The following is a 15,326-nucleotide window of genomic DNA, read 5'->3' as shown; positions in this document are numbered from 1 at the left end:
GTATTGCGGGTAGACGAAGTCCTGGGTTTGTTTCCGTGCCTCTTTTCCCTAGTGCGTTTTTTTCACCTCATACATTTTCGCTTGTGATTAGCTTTTTTTAATGAAATCTTATGTGTAGTTCAATCTACGTCTTCTTTTTTTTTGCAGTAAATCATGTGGCAATAAGGTCTGACAATGTTTCTGTGGTTTTTTTTTCTTCCTGGTATTCTCGTCATTTTACATTCCAGTGAGTTATCTTGTACTGTTTGAGGTTTATCTCATTTCCCTTATGTCAAACGCATGATCAAATCTACAGGCAACTATTGTGTATGTTCCTCCTGTGTTCCGATGTATGCTTACTCTTGCTAGTGCTTTTATGTTTTTAAGGGAACGCTAAGGTGCAGTTGAAAGATTACCCCATTTGTCCCTAAATAAGCCATGCGGAATAATAAGTATTGACCACACTTCTACATTGTAAGCAATATTCTAATCATTTAATCAGAACGGTGCCTTTCTTTCATTGTGTAATCATGGTACATTAAAGTTGACCACAATTTTCAGTAGTACAAGAAGCCATATGTAACAAATAAAATTCTGCCCTGTTTTTTTACAGTCAATACAAAACAGAAACCTGAAATGTCAGTTCTGTACATTTTCCTGCGATGTTTCTTAGTTTAAATTTCACCACAATTTTTACTAAATCATTGACATGGCAAGGCACTCTAGTATCGACGATGTTTTTGTGTTCGCTTCTTCCTAGATTGTTCTAATCTGTTCATTTTGAGTTTGTTTTTTTTTTCTTCCATTCAAATTCGATCATGTCTTTAAACTGGTTGGGACACCAAATTTTAAGGCTATACAAACATATTACGGGTTTCTGCCTTATGTAAGGTCATGCAAGGCCAAGTTCTGGGCGCAACAAACTTTTATCATATATTTTATTCATCACCAATGAGCTGTTAAATCTTTCTCCCAACTGAGACTCATCGTTAGCACCATAATTAATGACACATGAAACACAGAAGGGTATCAGTGAATGCTAGTGACATCACATCTTAGTAACGTGACAGACTATCAACGGCTCAACGACGCTCGACATCTGCATGAAACTACGACCTGACTAGCTTCTCTTCGCACTTCATTTGAAATACAAATAAGCGAAACGAGACTACATTTCATTATGTTAATGCTTTGACACTCAGCTAGTGGAAGTGGGAAAAACAAAAATGCAGCATTTCAGCATACTAAATTTTTCCAGTAGATTAGGCATTGATCACGAAGCTCCTCAGGCAAGCCTAAATTGTGCAAGCAAACCTAAATAACAGCAAAAAAATATTTTTCTGCACCCTTTCCAGTGTTCTTTTGTATTTAGAAGCAGCCATCTATTAGTACAAATTTTCAAGCTTTTTTTAAGGGCATCATACTTAAAGCTTTTGTTTGTTTTAGCGAGCCCTCCCATCTCTATTGACAATGTGTGGGGTAGCTGTGATTCAGTCATTGGAAAAGTTTGTCTTCACTGAAACATGCATGCAGCACCTAGTTTCAATGGAATTTTGTTTCTGCACAGTCCTATTAGGGAAACCAAACAAATGGTCCCACATCGCTTACCTTATCCTAGAATTTGTTGCATTCTGCGGCCTCTAATTAAATATTGCAGTTAGAATACAAATACCTATTACACTTTCAGTGGTGATCTAACACTTATTTGTATAAGTTTGAAATGTTCTTCTTCAATGTCACAATGAAGAGTTGTGCTGCCACTATGAATGTGCCTTATACCTATTCACTTAGCAAAATGCTGTCTTGTTTCTGCACATATTGCTTGAACTTCATTTAGCAATAGTTCTTCAGTAAGATAGTGCAAATAAGTTAACAAATATTCATATTTCATCATTGCTGTTTGCCACTATTGCAGCTTTTCTTCTAGTCTTGAACGAGTATGCAACATCTGGCGAGAGAGGCACCAGCCAAGATCACAAGAACATGATAAAAACTGGTTAGGACAAACAGCTGCTAGACACAGACAAGTGTTACGTGTTAAGTTAATTTTGCAAATTTGTGTGCTTACATAACTATATCTAATTCACTGCGCAACCAATACCCTTGGCTATTACAACAGTATTTTGCTGCCATTCATACAAGTGCTGAAGAATGTGGTTCAGCAATGTCTGATGCCTGAAACATGTCATTATTAGGATAAACGATTGTGATTCATTGCAGTGGTGTGAACACATATCACCACCAAGTGTTGTAGTTTTCTTTGTGTTCAGTGCACTGCAGGCAGTGTTGCTTATATATCGAAATCCCTGGAAGCATGCATGTAGAAACAAGTGAGAAGACAACACTTTTGCAAGATCAAAATCAATAAATATTTTTATTGAAGTGCTAGGACAAGCAAATTCCAACATGAGGTGCAGGATGCGAATTACAACCAGATATCCCCATTAACTGAATGGATTCTTGAATGCAATTGTGAAAGGCAGCAATGGTGTCCATGTCTCTTTGCCTGTTTGTCCTCTGAAATGCATTACAGTGGGATTAATTAGCATGGAAAGTTCTGTTTATTTCGGTATGCATACATTTACCTGTCTTGTGATAGTGCACAATGCTGTCAGCCAGAAAATTTGTCTAGAACATGTTTGTATGCAAGCTCCACTCTAACAGCAATTTTTTAATTGCCAGTAGCATGCAGCCATGGACCTGGGTGAAAATAAAACATACAAGTGAGAAACATGACAAGGCATTCAGGTAAAAGCTCTGTTGGTCCGCGGGTGCAAGCACCACTCTTACGAAGCACCATGGCATTATAAAACACCTCGTGTCTGAGCACTCCTTCCTTTGATTGAAGCAATTCTGTTTTTTGTTAGCTCATAGCTCAGGTGCTTGGTTAGAGCCTCCCTATCCGCCACCTGGGAGACGCGCTCTCTAGCAGTCAGGCTCTGCCGAGAGAAAAAATGTTGTCTGGCTCTGCCAGATGCAGCGCACGATGTGCGAGATGCTGCGCTGAAAGAAAAAGTATACTTACCTGCAGCACACATGACCAGCGTGTTAGTGGTGCACAATGATGGGCTGGAAGGAAAAGTACTTACCTGCAGCATATATGGCCAGCTTGGAGGTGTTTCTCGCGCTCTAACGCACACACCAACCAACTGGTACCATACAGCTGCAAACTTCACCTACAGCTAGGTAAGATCATACAGGAAGCACAAGGACTTTTACAAATGTAGTGGCGGTGATTTCGGCAGAGATGAAAGGCTCAGTCAGTCTAAGGCAGTGCTCTTCTCAGAAGTAGGAATTCACACTTATTCCAAGTACGTGCTAGTTTTCTGGGTTAAAAAAAAATGTAATTTGAAGTTAAATTTTCATGCTTGCTTGTGCATTTCCTGCTTCACATTATCTTCATAGATCTGTGCAGAAGAGTGGCATAGGGGTTCCATTCCACTTTTCAAAGATATTCATGTCCTGAAGATGTAATTATAAGAGTATCTTCGGTGGTGCCGTCGAGGATTTGCCTTTTGATACTCTCTTTCTGAAGCTCAGTTGGCTTAGAAAAACCTAAGCTGGACAACCTAGGTTTCTTAGTAGTATGAAACCTCAGTTGATGCCCAGCTTTCTTGTTGGCTGGCTCCCTTGAGTTGTGGGACTTTTGTTGCTTGTTAGTTTCTTCGTAGATCTTCAGCACAGGGTCCAAAAGCTTGCACGCTTTGTTGTGCACTTCTTGAGAAATTTCTTCTTTCACTGTATATTCCTTGATTACTTGCATCTTGGCCACAACCAACTCTGAGTTTGCCACGCTTGTTGAGGCTTCTGCTGCCTGAACACTTTCCAAGATGTGGAAAGCCTCACTTATCTTCGAAGTTGACAACACTCCTAGAGCAGTTTCAGGGATTTTCACAGCTGCTATTTCTGGTGTGCTAGCTATGACCACACCATGAATGTGTTTGCAAACTATTATGGACATCAGATGATCATAGCAAGTGCATGCATAGCTATGCACACACACCATGCACACACTGCATGCAAGAGGGCAGCAAGCACCATCTTTCACCTTTGAGACTTTGTATGCGAGGCCTTTTGTGGACTGGGATTGCACAGTCCATGTTCGATCTTCATTCCTCTCTATAGATGCTGGGCTTGCCATGGCAGTTCGATGGCTCTTCTCAATTCGACTCATCTTGCAGGTTCTCTTTTCTTTTGTGATGTGGCCTATCCTCTTCATAAGAAAATGGTATGTCATGTCCATCAGTGCCGAGATGAGCTTGTCGACACGGTGATTCTTCTTGCCTTCCAGAAAATTATGCTTTAAAGTCCTGTGCATTCTTTCAAGATGCATGTTTGTATTGATCCCGAGGCCAGTTCGAAAACTGTAGGCCCACATTTCTGGGCGGTAAGCATAGTTTGCTTTAAAATACTGCATGAACTCTTGCAGCCTGGGGTCGTTGTTGGTCAAAAATGGCTCAAGAAGCTCAGTCAACTCATTCTTGTCAAGGGATTCTAGCAGTGTGCGAACTGTCCGGTAAATCTCAGCTCCAAGTTCTCTTCCTTTGACTTTCTCCATAATCCTTCGCCTCCAGTTTTTGTCCACATGCCATGAGCAGAGCAGTCGGTTCTGAGGTGGACCCATGACAGTTGACCAAGCCTTGAAGAACTCAGATGCATCATCTGACATAAAAATCTTAGTTGATAATGCTCCTGTGGAAGACTTCACAGATTCAAAGAAGGCTGTTTTTTCATTTACTGTGCTGGAGATAAAGTATGCCATAGGCAGTCCTGCTCCAAATTCATCCAGCACCAGAATTGTCACTAATTCAAACTGGTATCCTGTTGTTCCATGTGTGGAATCAACACAGACTGTTCCTGAGCCCAAAACCTTCAGAAGGTCTTCCTGTGGCTCCGTCATTAGAGCAAGAGCAAAATCCTTCGTGCTGAACGTATTTGTTGAGTCAACAGCCCCCTGCTCCTTGTACAAGCGAACAACAGGTCGGTTCTTGTTCCTCATGATTTGCACCCAGTGCTAACACTGACAGCATCACTGTCATGACATCTTTCAGGCACATTGAGATTATACTGCCGTTTGATGTTGTGTAAGGTTAAGCGATCGGTCAAATGAAGAGGAGTCAGCTTGACTGTTATTGATGCCCTTATTTTCTTCATTATAGTCTTCATGGGCACTCCTTTTGAAAGGTCACTTGCAATGATTGCTCTTTCCTGGGTGGTCATGGTGAGGTGTGCAATATCTGCATCATGCCGATAATGTGTCCTTTGGTACATCACCTTGACTTCATTCTTTTCTCTAGTAACAATCATAAAAGAAAGGCATGTCTTACCACTCTTGCAGCTTCCCTGGCTCTTCATTGCCCGTACCTTGTTCCCTCGGCTTGGCCTAGCCACTCCTGACCTGTGGCATTTATAGTACACCCTTGTACTTCCACCAGCGAGCCTTTTTTCGCCTTGAGGTGCTATGAATTTGCAGTCCTCATTCACCTCCTCTCTCGTTTTCCATTCCTGGAACTCTGTAAATTAAAAAAAAAAAAAAATCAGGGCTCTGTATCACTGACAAAGTAATTTCTACACTCATCAAGCATGACTGTTTGAAAAACATTGTGCACAACACATACTATTACTTACAGTATAATGTAGTCCACATTCCTAAAACTGCATGTGTGGAATAGTTTTTTTTTTCCAGTATTGCTGAGTATCTTGCAATGTTCAGGGAAATTCTACCATGAAGGTTTAGTTGTTGCAACTAATTATTCTGCATATTTATCAATCTTGGGCTGTAAAATAGTCTGTTCAAACTACCAGACTATAATTCGGCTAAAATGCCAACCACAAAGGTAGCTTTGCTAGTCCACATTTTTCCCCACAGTATTTTAACATTGGGATTTGCCCGCATTTTTTTCAAGTGGCAGAAGCCGCAGTCGACTGTGGAAGAACCTTTTTATCTGTAAAATTGCAGATTCACAGGACCAATTAAATTTGACTGTTGTGCCGCTGGCTGGACCCATAAATACTAGAGAACACTGCACCAGACAGATGCGAATTTGTGTACCGAACATTGTAACAGTTATAGTACCGAGTGCTGCCACACCTGAGGACCATTAATTATTACAGCATATACATATAGCCCCCTTATTTTTTTCACAAACGCAGAACATTCACCTTTGTGAGGACTTTTGACCTGGGATTCGTATTTATATTATGTATATATATATAGAAAAGAATTGAAGGGGAACTGAGAACCGAGGGGCTCGCTATATATAATTGAAAGGAGAGAATAGTCTACGAGCCCAAGGCGAACATTTGGACATATATTTTTTTAATGTTTTGTTGTTGGTATTGAAAATGTTCCCCTTGGACTCATAGACTGCTCGCTCCTTTGAATTATATACATATACATTATATATATATATATGGTTGAAATACATGCTTGATCTAAATAGTTGCTTACATATATGCCTTACACCAATGCGTTTCTCAAATGGAGGTGGGTGTGCGAAACCCACACCCACGATAAAAGAAATGAAAGGTCGCGCGATAGCTCTCCGGCTTTTGCTCTGGTTAGAGTGAACTAGTTCACTCTACTCTGGTCTTGCGGGGTCCACGTAGGTTCAATGTCAATGTTAACTTCTCTAAGCGCAAGAGCGTGCGCGAAAGAAGGAGATAGGGATCGAGAGATGATCGTGCGATTGTTGATACCGGCACCACTGAAACTAGCTGATAGACGGGCCTGCAATGCGTGGCGAGCGGCATGATATGTGGAGGAGTCGAATCCCTTATTGTAGCCGCGCGCTGGCATCAAATGCGCGTTGTTTAACCGATCGATTCAATCCCAATTACACAACGTGCTTCTAGTACGCAAAAGATCGCAGCACGAATACAGGATTCGTCCTGCCCTCTACCTTATAGTATAGTGCCTAGAATATACTGGCTAGTGTGCCGTGCGGAGGGCTCTCTCAATGGGAGGAGGTGTCCGCACCGGCGATGCCTTCCAACTTTGGCCGCCAGGGGCGCTGCTCATCGTAAAGGTGCCGTCGACGCCGTCGGCCGCCGGCGCGCCCTTGATTTGCCGCAGCTGCGCTGGCCGAGCCATCAGTGGGTTCGAGCGCTTTGGACGCGTCTACGCTGTTCTTTTGTTTTAGTCGTTCTGTTTCTTGCATTCATGTGAGATAATTAAATTTGCAACGACTAATGATGCTAAAAATAATGCATCAGGGAAGGGAAAAGACATGTTTCGTGTCGCTCTGTCGGAGTGGCTACCGCTCGAATCAGGACTAGGTTTCTATGTTCGGTGTGCCATCGGACCCTGCGCAGCTTGCGTAGTGGCAGCGGCTGATTAAAAGACAGGACCGCAAGTTGACTTCAACGTGTGTTGTCTGCGAAAAATATTTTGAGGAGAGCTACATATTGAGAACGTTCAAAGTGACAGTAAATGGCATCGTCAACGAGCTCGCTAGAGATAGACCACGAATTAAGCCCGAAACCGTGCCAACGCTATCCGACCATTATCCGAACCATCTTCTGCCTAAGAAGACATCGAAAAGAAAGTTGAGGAACCTCTGTGACCAACCGGCCGCTAAACGACAAAAACGCAGTGCCGTAATGCCAGTGGTGCAGACGACAGCCATGCACGCACCGTCAAGGATGTTCGACAATAGAGAGATTTAGCACACCGTGATCCGCGATCCGCTACCGTGAACCGTCACCGCGCGTTCCATTGCGCATGCCCAGATCACTTTCATGCCGATAGATGGCGCCACATACTTGATGTCGGCACATTGACCTGGCGCATCGGAACCAATCAGCTTGTACGCCCCGCCCACGAGCGGTAGAGTGTCACGGTGACGGATCGCGGATCACGGTATGCTAAATCTCTCTAATAGAGAGTTTTAGCTTACCGTGATCCGCGATCCGCTACTGCGATCCGCCACCGCGCGTTCCACTGCGCATGCACAGACCCCCTTGACGCCGACAGATGGCGCCACATACTGGATATCGGTAGATATCGGCACACAGACCCGCCGCGTCGGGACCAATCAACTTGACCGCCCCGCCCACGCGCGGTAGAGAGCCACGGTGGCGGATCGCGGATCACGGCAAGCTAAATCTCTCTAATGCTTCCAAGGAGCCGGCAGCAGAAGAGCCGAGCGAGAACTCGTGCGGTATCTTTAGCCGTACATGGACATGACGAGCTTGTGTTTTCTTCACTCTTCGTCTCCTCTCTCATTTTTTTTCTCAATAAAAGGATTTTGTTAAGAAAAAAAGAAGAATTGTAATTAACGATGCTTTTGTACATAATGGTGTGCACTGGACTCAAATTCATGCCCGCAGCAGCAGACGTGCAGCTTTGAGCCTCGGGATCCGTTTGACTCAATTTACATACCTGCAACTTGGACCAAATTAACCGAAGCACCTGCTGGATCTGTAGCCTATAGCCTAAAAAAAACAAAAAGAAAAAAAAAAGAAAAAGAAAAAGAACTTTGTCACTTTGTACATAGAAAAAGTGATAACTTTTGGAAGCCTGAACGCAGTTCTGTGGACACAGTAGTGTATATTCTCGGAAAAGAAAAAAACAAGCGCGTACAATACAACAATATCTAAAGCTGAAGATAGAGCTATATAGGTAGAGTGCACTGGAGGGTCTTTGTTCCGAATGTGCGCTGCAACCAGCTGATTCAGGAAGCACATATCATTCATGGGAATATATTTTGCAGAAAAAGTGTCGCTTGACCGTCAACTCTGAAGGGGTTAGCTGCGCTTAATGCAAATACCAGCGGAGGCTTACACAAGATGCGCAGAAAGAAGGAAAAAGCATGCAACTAGCCAAATAAATGCTGCAACATTTCTCGCGCTCTGAGAAGAGCTAAGAGAAAACTGGCATGGAGCGCAGGACAAGTGGCTCTATTGAAAGCGCAAAATGAGGAGCTAATAGGTAAGTCTGCGGTTGAAGCTTTTTTTTTTTTTTTTTTTAATCCCGCGCGTGACCTATATACAACAACCGCTCGGCTGCTGAAACCGCGAAGCCGAAACTGGTGAAGAAAGTAAAATTAATTATAAATTACTTAGCGGTGGTAAGCGAGAAACCACGTGGAGAATTATACAGGAATATCTATAGCGCATCATATGCATTAGCAAGTGAAAAAAAAAAAAGAAATACCACCAAAAATTGGTATCAGACTACTTTAAAATTATTGCGGTGTCATATGTGCGGCCTTTCTCCAAAACCTTTAGCGGTGCGTTTCTATATTTTTACTTGTTTATTGTTGCTGCGCCTTTTTGCTCAAATTTTGCTATATTGCAGACTTTGTAAAAAAAAAGAATCAGTGATACAATCACCACTTTTGTTTCTTGCCTTTCCTTCTGTTACAAAAGAAAGCACACCGCATAATAATCATTTATGTATGAAGCAACAATTAAGTGACTTCCTAATAAAACAAATGAATAAAGAGTAAGAACAAAAACTGAAGTCAGATTCAGACTGCTTGTGTTTATTGTCGCATATGCGATCTTTGAAAACATGCGCGCGTGCAATATATGTTACGAAAAAGCAAGATCGCCCTTCTTTTCTCTAGCATAAATGTGACGCTATACGTCTCTAACCTGATATATATTACCTTAGCAATAAGCATGACTGAATTGCAGAAACGTCGACGTAACCTATCCGAAAGCATGAGGCCCGTATATGTATTGACGTTCGTAGCACTTGACTGCGGCATCGCGATATACCATGGACTATAAGAAAAGACCGAAGAGTAAATAAAATTCAAAGTTGGATTAATGAACAGTGTAAAATATTAAGGGTATTTTCTGATACCTGTGTCACACGGACAATAACAGTCGTCGTCGATCCGTTCCGGGTTAGATCGCGATTGAGAATATAGTTCCCATAATTCGGGACAACCACCTGGGCTGACTGAGCGCTCACTCAGAAGGAAGATGCATACGATACCTTACATCCGCAATCGCGATGCGTGGATCGCAATCGAGTGGCTCTAGATCAAATAAAATCGACATCGGAATATTTCATAGCAATATATTGAATCCGGCCCTGACTCGATCGTTTAATCAAAGATTAACAAACTATTGCAACCAACGTTTCAACTTTAGGTGGTTTTCTCAAATTTCTTCTCTCGCTGGATATCAGGAAGTCAATATATGTTCTGCTTAAGACCTTATCCGGTTCAGCTGAATAAATAAAACAGATATATAGCAGACATGGACCAGTATTTGTTAAACGCTTCCTCGAGCGCTATTTGAGCGTATGATTTTCTCCGCACAGTACTAGGACGGTATGAATGTCTTCCACCAAGACTGTTTTTAGACAAAAAGTGCGCTTAAACCGTCAAGAGACAGGTTTCGCAGTGAAAAGCGCAGCACGCTATCCGGACCTATATGCCGCCTATGCTGCCGAGGCCGCGAACGCGGAGCGATAGCACCTTAGCTATTGGTAGCGCCGCCCCGCGGTGGCGGCGGGAAGGCATCACCGCGGCGGACACGCCAGCGCGCGCCCTCGGCACACTAGCCAGTATATTCTAGGCACTATACTTATAGTCTCAATACCGGTCGCAATTGATTAAGGTTCCGCACCACCTTTCCACATGGCTGAAAACCGGTGCACTAAACAAAACCGGCAATTTCACTGAAGTGCCGATCGAAAAGCGTAGACCATTGTTCTAAGTTTCTTGATATAATTTAACATCTGTGCTTGCCTTAGTTTTCCGGAATCGGCGAAAATTGGCAGTCTGCTACAGCAGAATTTTTCACCGTGGCGAGCGGTGAACTTGATTCGACAGGCTGCTCCACCTGACGAACTACGAGACCAGCCCCCAAACTGTATTGCGTCATAGTTCGCCAGGTAGCGCAGCCTGTAAAATCGGCTGCTTCGGTTGAAGAATCGAGTAAAACAGCGCTAGGGGAGACGAAACACGTGAACGACAGACAGATACATGCTCTGTCGTTCACGTGTTTCGTCTCTCCTAGCGCTTTACTCGATTCTTAAGCATGTACCAACCAGACCGTATTTGCCCTCTTCTGCTTCGGTTTATTGTCTTCACTAAGCTTTTGCCACAAATGATAGGTTTTTCTCGATTTCGGAAAATGCAGCATGCATAGTAAAGTGAAATTAGTAATGTAAAAACGTAGCCTTTCAAAAGGTACCTTTGGTCAGCGGCTGAGCCGAAATAACGCATTTTTTTTCCCAACTCGTATAAATATACGTATATGATGGGGTTGAATTCCAAGCTTCTCGAAGCGTCTGACATGGCAACAAGCGAACAAAAAATAAATGAAAATAAATAAATAAAGAAAAATATCAAATAATCGAAATTATGCTTCCTATACAAAACCGACCACAAATACAGGCAAGAACAGTGCAGCGCGGACATGAACACTATATGTACACAGCTATATAATAAAAACGAGACATGAGAATTAATCAAGCTCTCAGAAAAACGGTCTATTGCGAATATATGGAGGTATTCACGCTTCCTAAAGAACAAGAACTAAAAAAAAAAATATGAGACGCGGCAATACAGTCCAGTCTGACATTAGTCTAACATTTATATATCTAAAAATGATCGAGTACATCTTAAATACAGCTTCCAGAAAACGCCTCATCAAGCTAAACGAATCGCAGAATGCCCTGCGAAATTTTGAAAGGCAGCGGATTATATACACAGCGCATATCGCCGAGAACATGGAAAAAATAAATTATGCTTACATGTATTGCGCTTGCGAATTCGCCTGTACCAAAAGTTCAAGCCGCGAATGCTCACATCGCAAAACCGAATATATATATATATATATATATATATATATATATGGAATCACACATGTGCTGATCGAAGAACGAGACAGAAAAAAAAATAAAAACGAAGTATGTATATAATTACTTACCTTTGTCGTTCGCGAAGGACAGTTGCCGATGTTCGGCTGGGAACTGGTGTACGTCGCTATAGTGACGAGTCAAGTTTTCCAGCGTCGAGAGCCCGCAGTTGCACTCATCACACTTCAGGACAGCTCCTTCTGCCTCCAACTTGTGAACATTTCTCTTATGCTGTAACATGTTCTTGCGCGCAGTGAAGACTTTGTTGCAGATGTCACAGCGCCGATCATGTAGCTGACGATCATCGTGATTGGAATCACGGTCAGCGTGCCGAGGATCGCTTTCACCCTGGTTGGAAATCTCTGCAGCCATTCCGACAGGAGCGGGCAGAGTGAAGCGCGCAGCGAGATGCACGCTTCTTTTAACCTCCCGCGCGCGCTCTCAAAAGCACGGGGAATCCAGGGACTCTAGAGACAATCTGGGGAAAACACGTGTGTCCCCAACAGAACATGACGTCACAAAATGTCACATAACTTGTGACGTCACACGTGACGTCACACATGACGTCATTCGTGACGTCACACTTTTTGACCAATCAGCGTTTCCAGCCGATCTACCCCTAAACGCTTGTCGCGTTACCCCCGCCGGTCGGCACACCTACCCATCTAGACACCATACGCACACTAGTTGGTTATTTCCGCATGTATTTATGTTGCCAGCATAAGAGACTGGCATTTCTCAAATCTCGCTTACACAAAAACTCGGTTCGAGCCGAAAAGCACACGCTTTAATAACATACTCACCTTGTGGGACCCATCAACAGCTGCATGCACGCTGTTTGCGTCGTGTGCGTGTCGTTCATCGTTGCTAGCAGGCCGACGCCAAATGAACCCCATTCCTCCAGTCCGAGGCAGACGGCGAACATGCGTGACGCCATATGCATTTTGGAACGCGTAGCTGTTGCTATGGTGGCTAGACTGTTGCCACGGCAACCGAGAACGAAGGAACTGACGTCGCGTGACGATGACGATGACGTCAGCGTCTGCTCTCATCTGGGCTGGAAACGGAATGTCGCGTCCCGGTCGCGACATTCCGTTTCCAGCCCAGATGAGAGCAGACACTATCATCATCGTCGCCATTGCCAAGACGTCACATTACGTCAGTTCCTTCGTTTTCGGTTGCCGCTGGTTGTTGTGGCAACAGATACGCTCCAAAATGCATATGGCGTCACGCATGTTCGCTGTCGTGAGTCTGTTGCCTCTGCTGGATGATGTGGCTCATTTGGCGTCGGCGTGCCAGCAACGATGCGCGCATCACAAACAGCATGCTAGCAACCCTCAGGGAGCCTCGTAAGGTGAGAAGCAGTCACAGAAACGTTGCTAGAGATTTGAGAAACGCGAGTTTTTACTTTGACAACATAAATTTTGTGCGGGAATGACCGCGATAGTGTACGTCAGAAGCTTCCGATAATTCCTGCAACAAACATTGCTTTCGATGCGCCTACAGTTCGTTATTCCGCTACGTACTTCGATTTTAATTAAGAGCATCGTAAGAAACAGTTTGCTTCCCTTATGCCGCCATCGTGAGGGCTGACTCCCGTGAGTTAGTCGGAACTGTGCATATTTAAATAAACTGTTTTGTGCGGCATCGTAAACAAACTTTCTGATGTCCTAGCCATGCTTCAGAGGATATAGGGGGTATTCACGTGACGTCACAGCTGACGTCAGTATGCAGCCGACACCATCTTTGCGTCCTGTTCTGACTAGTCGGCGGCTTAGGTTAGCTGGTGTGCACCCGTTTGCTGTGCCGCTCTACATTATGCCAGCACCACTGTAATCAAAACTCACTCGGCATCATGAATGACAGTTAGAATTATCTGTAGTCTGCGCGATGCGGACAGAGACCTGTAAAAAATAAAAAAGAAAAAAAAACTTACGCACCGACCCGTTTGCAGTCGATGTGCGCAACTGCACGGTAAGCGTCGAATGGCAGCCGCGCATAAATATGTGGACATTCATGAGTTCCTTGCGCTATACGGACGAGATTCGTCACAAGAAACCAACTGAAAGGCTACACACTACTCGAAGAACACAACTACGTTACAAGCGGCTGGTTAAAGAGCCGCGGTTTAGGCAGACGAACTCGCGCTTTGCGCAATTGCATGCGTGCCGTACAATATGCTTATCCCAACTAAACCCTTCTAGCTCCTTCTAGCTCAAATTTAGCACAGAAATAGCATTTTGTAGTCAGTATTTTTGTACGGAACTTGTTTGGTGTACTTGCCTCATTCAGAAGTCGGATGTTTGCATCATCTGTGGCGGTAACGAAGCAAACGAAACCACTGCCAAACACAGTGGTGGCGCCACCTCGTTGCGTTGCAGACAAAATCATTTTTTTTTGCAGCAAAACTCTTCAAATACCGCGTTATTTTTTGCCAAACAAAGTTTTGCTTGTTATTATTCCTAAATAATTTTATAAAGCTCTTTGAACCTTCCGCAAAACACCTTCAGCGAATATTGCTTCGCAGACGACACAGACTACGCGACCGTCCGACTTCTGATCAAATTAGTCGGGTACGCCGAACACAGTTTGTCGAGCCCTTCCAAGGATTGGATGTCGCAAAACACGACGATGAGGTGTTGGCGGTGCACTGCATGCGCCTGGCTGGACACGGTGATGTATGTTGTCATGTTGGTGTGCTGCTCTTTTACCTGTAATATGGCTTGCGAGTGCGGGAAGAGCAGCCATGCCCGGATCGTTGCAACAGCTCGCTGCCAGGGAACAGCCGATTTCGACATATATTTCGCATTTTTCGTGATACTACTTGCGCGGTTTAACCGTGCCAGCCATACGTCACGTCGTATCTCGGTGAGTTCTTCCGTTCGGGCGGAGTCGTTCATCTGTATTTTCGGAACCTTAAAATGCCGAGGTCGTTCGCGCAGCTCTTCAGCTTCCGTTGCTTGCCACTGTGCACGGCTACTACTGTTTACAATAGCTCAATAAACCACAGCTGCGGATGCCACCACTCGTGGAACCGCACGGCAGTACTTGATACGTACGTTCGCCCTGTTCGTTCGGTGGACACAAAAATGGCTGACTGCGCCTCAGTTACCCACAATGCACCGCGCACAGCGCGCCAGTGAATACCCCCTATACTGGGCGTTGCCGAGGACGTGCATACAATATCGAGAAAGGTACTAAAATGAGCACAGTGGTATGTGTGCCGCGCAGTACTGCTGCAATAGTTCAGCATTGCTTTACCTTCGTATTTTATGTATTATCAATAGCTGCTGGCCAGGGGCAGCGCAACAATTCTGCTCGCGCTGGTTGGGGTATCAAGGCATATTAATGAACAGCTTCGGTGCCAGAAACATTGGTCAGTGTCGACTCTCATTTGGTCGCTTTGTGTATGCTCACAGTTAAGGACGGGTAGAGTTCAAGGTCGCTGCACTTGTATCGATTGCCGGTTTTTCTAATACGCATGAGAACGTTGTCGGTTTTAAACGTTAATTGCTTGCTTCTG

At 44.1% G+C, this 15,326-nt stretch overlaps 1 protein-coding gene across 4 annotated transcripts; it reads right to left on the bottom strand.

Moving 5' to 3' along the window:
* Nucleotides 1-2,308: 2,308 nt before the first annotated feature.
* Nucleotides 2,309-12,258, bottom strand: LOC146210300 (uncharacterized). Of its 4 annotated transcripts, none has more exons than XM_084609026.1 (4): nucleotides 11,875-12,258; nucleotides 5,344-5,492; nucleotides 2,565-2,679; nucleotides 2,309-2,496 (listed from the first exon to the last, which is right to left on the bottom strand). In XM_084609026.1, exons 1-3 carry the CDS (start codon nucleotides 12,173-12,175, stop codon nucleotides 2,608-2,610), a joined length of 522 nt encoding a protein of 173 aa, XP_084465152.1. In that variant the 5' UTR covers nucleotides 12,176-12,258; the 3' UTR covers nucleotides 2,309-2,496; nucleotides 2,565-2,607. The 4 variants fall into 4 exon arrangements, 2 of the variants coding, with proteins under 2 accessions (XP_084465152.1, XP_084465163.1); XM_084609037.1 differs by having other exon boundaries at nucleotides 2,310-2,496; nucleotides 5,307-5,492; nucleotides 11,875-12,249; XR_014708729.1 differs by lacking the exon at nucleotides 11,875-12,258 and adding an exon at nucleotides 6,142-6,321 and having other exon boundaries at nucleotides 2,311-2,496; nucleotides 5,307-5,492.
* Between the last annotated feature and the right edge of the window lie 3,068 nt (nucleotides 12,259-15,326).

This window comes from Amblyomma maculatum, chromosome 1 (assembly GCF_055883805.1).
Source record: "Amblyomma maculatum isolate TAMU_Amacu chromosome 1, ASM5588380v1, whole genome shotgun sequence".
Taxonomy (NCBI): domain Eukaryota; kingdom Metazoa; phylum Arthropoda; class Arachnida; order Ixodida; family Ixodidae; genus Amblyomma; species Amblyomma maculatum.
Note: the sequence above shows the minus strand (reverse complement) of the source record. Positions and strands in the feature narration are given on the sequence as shown.

What these genes read in the sequence shown, in the direction of transcription:
- LOC146210300 (XM_084609026.1), bottom strand. Translation starts at nt 12,175, where the DNA reads ATGGCTGCAGAGATTTCCAACCAGGGTGAAAGCGATCCTCGGCACGCT. An exon ending in GTCCTTCGCGAACGACAAAG is followed by an intron (nt 5,493 to 11,874) that starts GTAAGTAATTAT and finishes TTTAATTTACAG; the next exon opens with AGTTCCAGGAATGGAAAACG. An exon ending in GGCCAAGCCGAGGGAACAAG is followed by an intron (nt 2,680 to 5,343) that starts GTACGGGCAATG and finishes ATTTTCACCCAG; the next exon opens with GTCCATGGCTGCATGCTACT.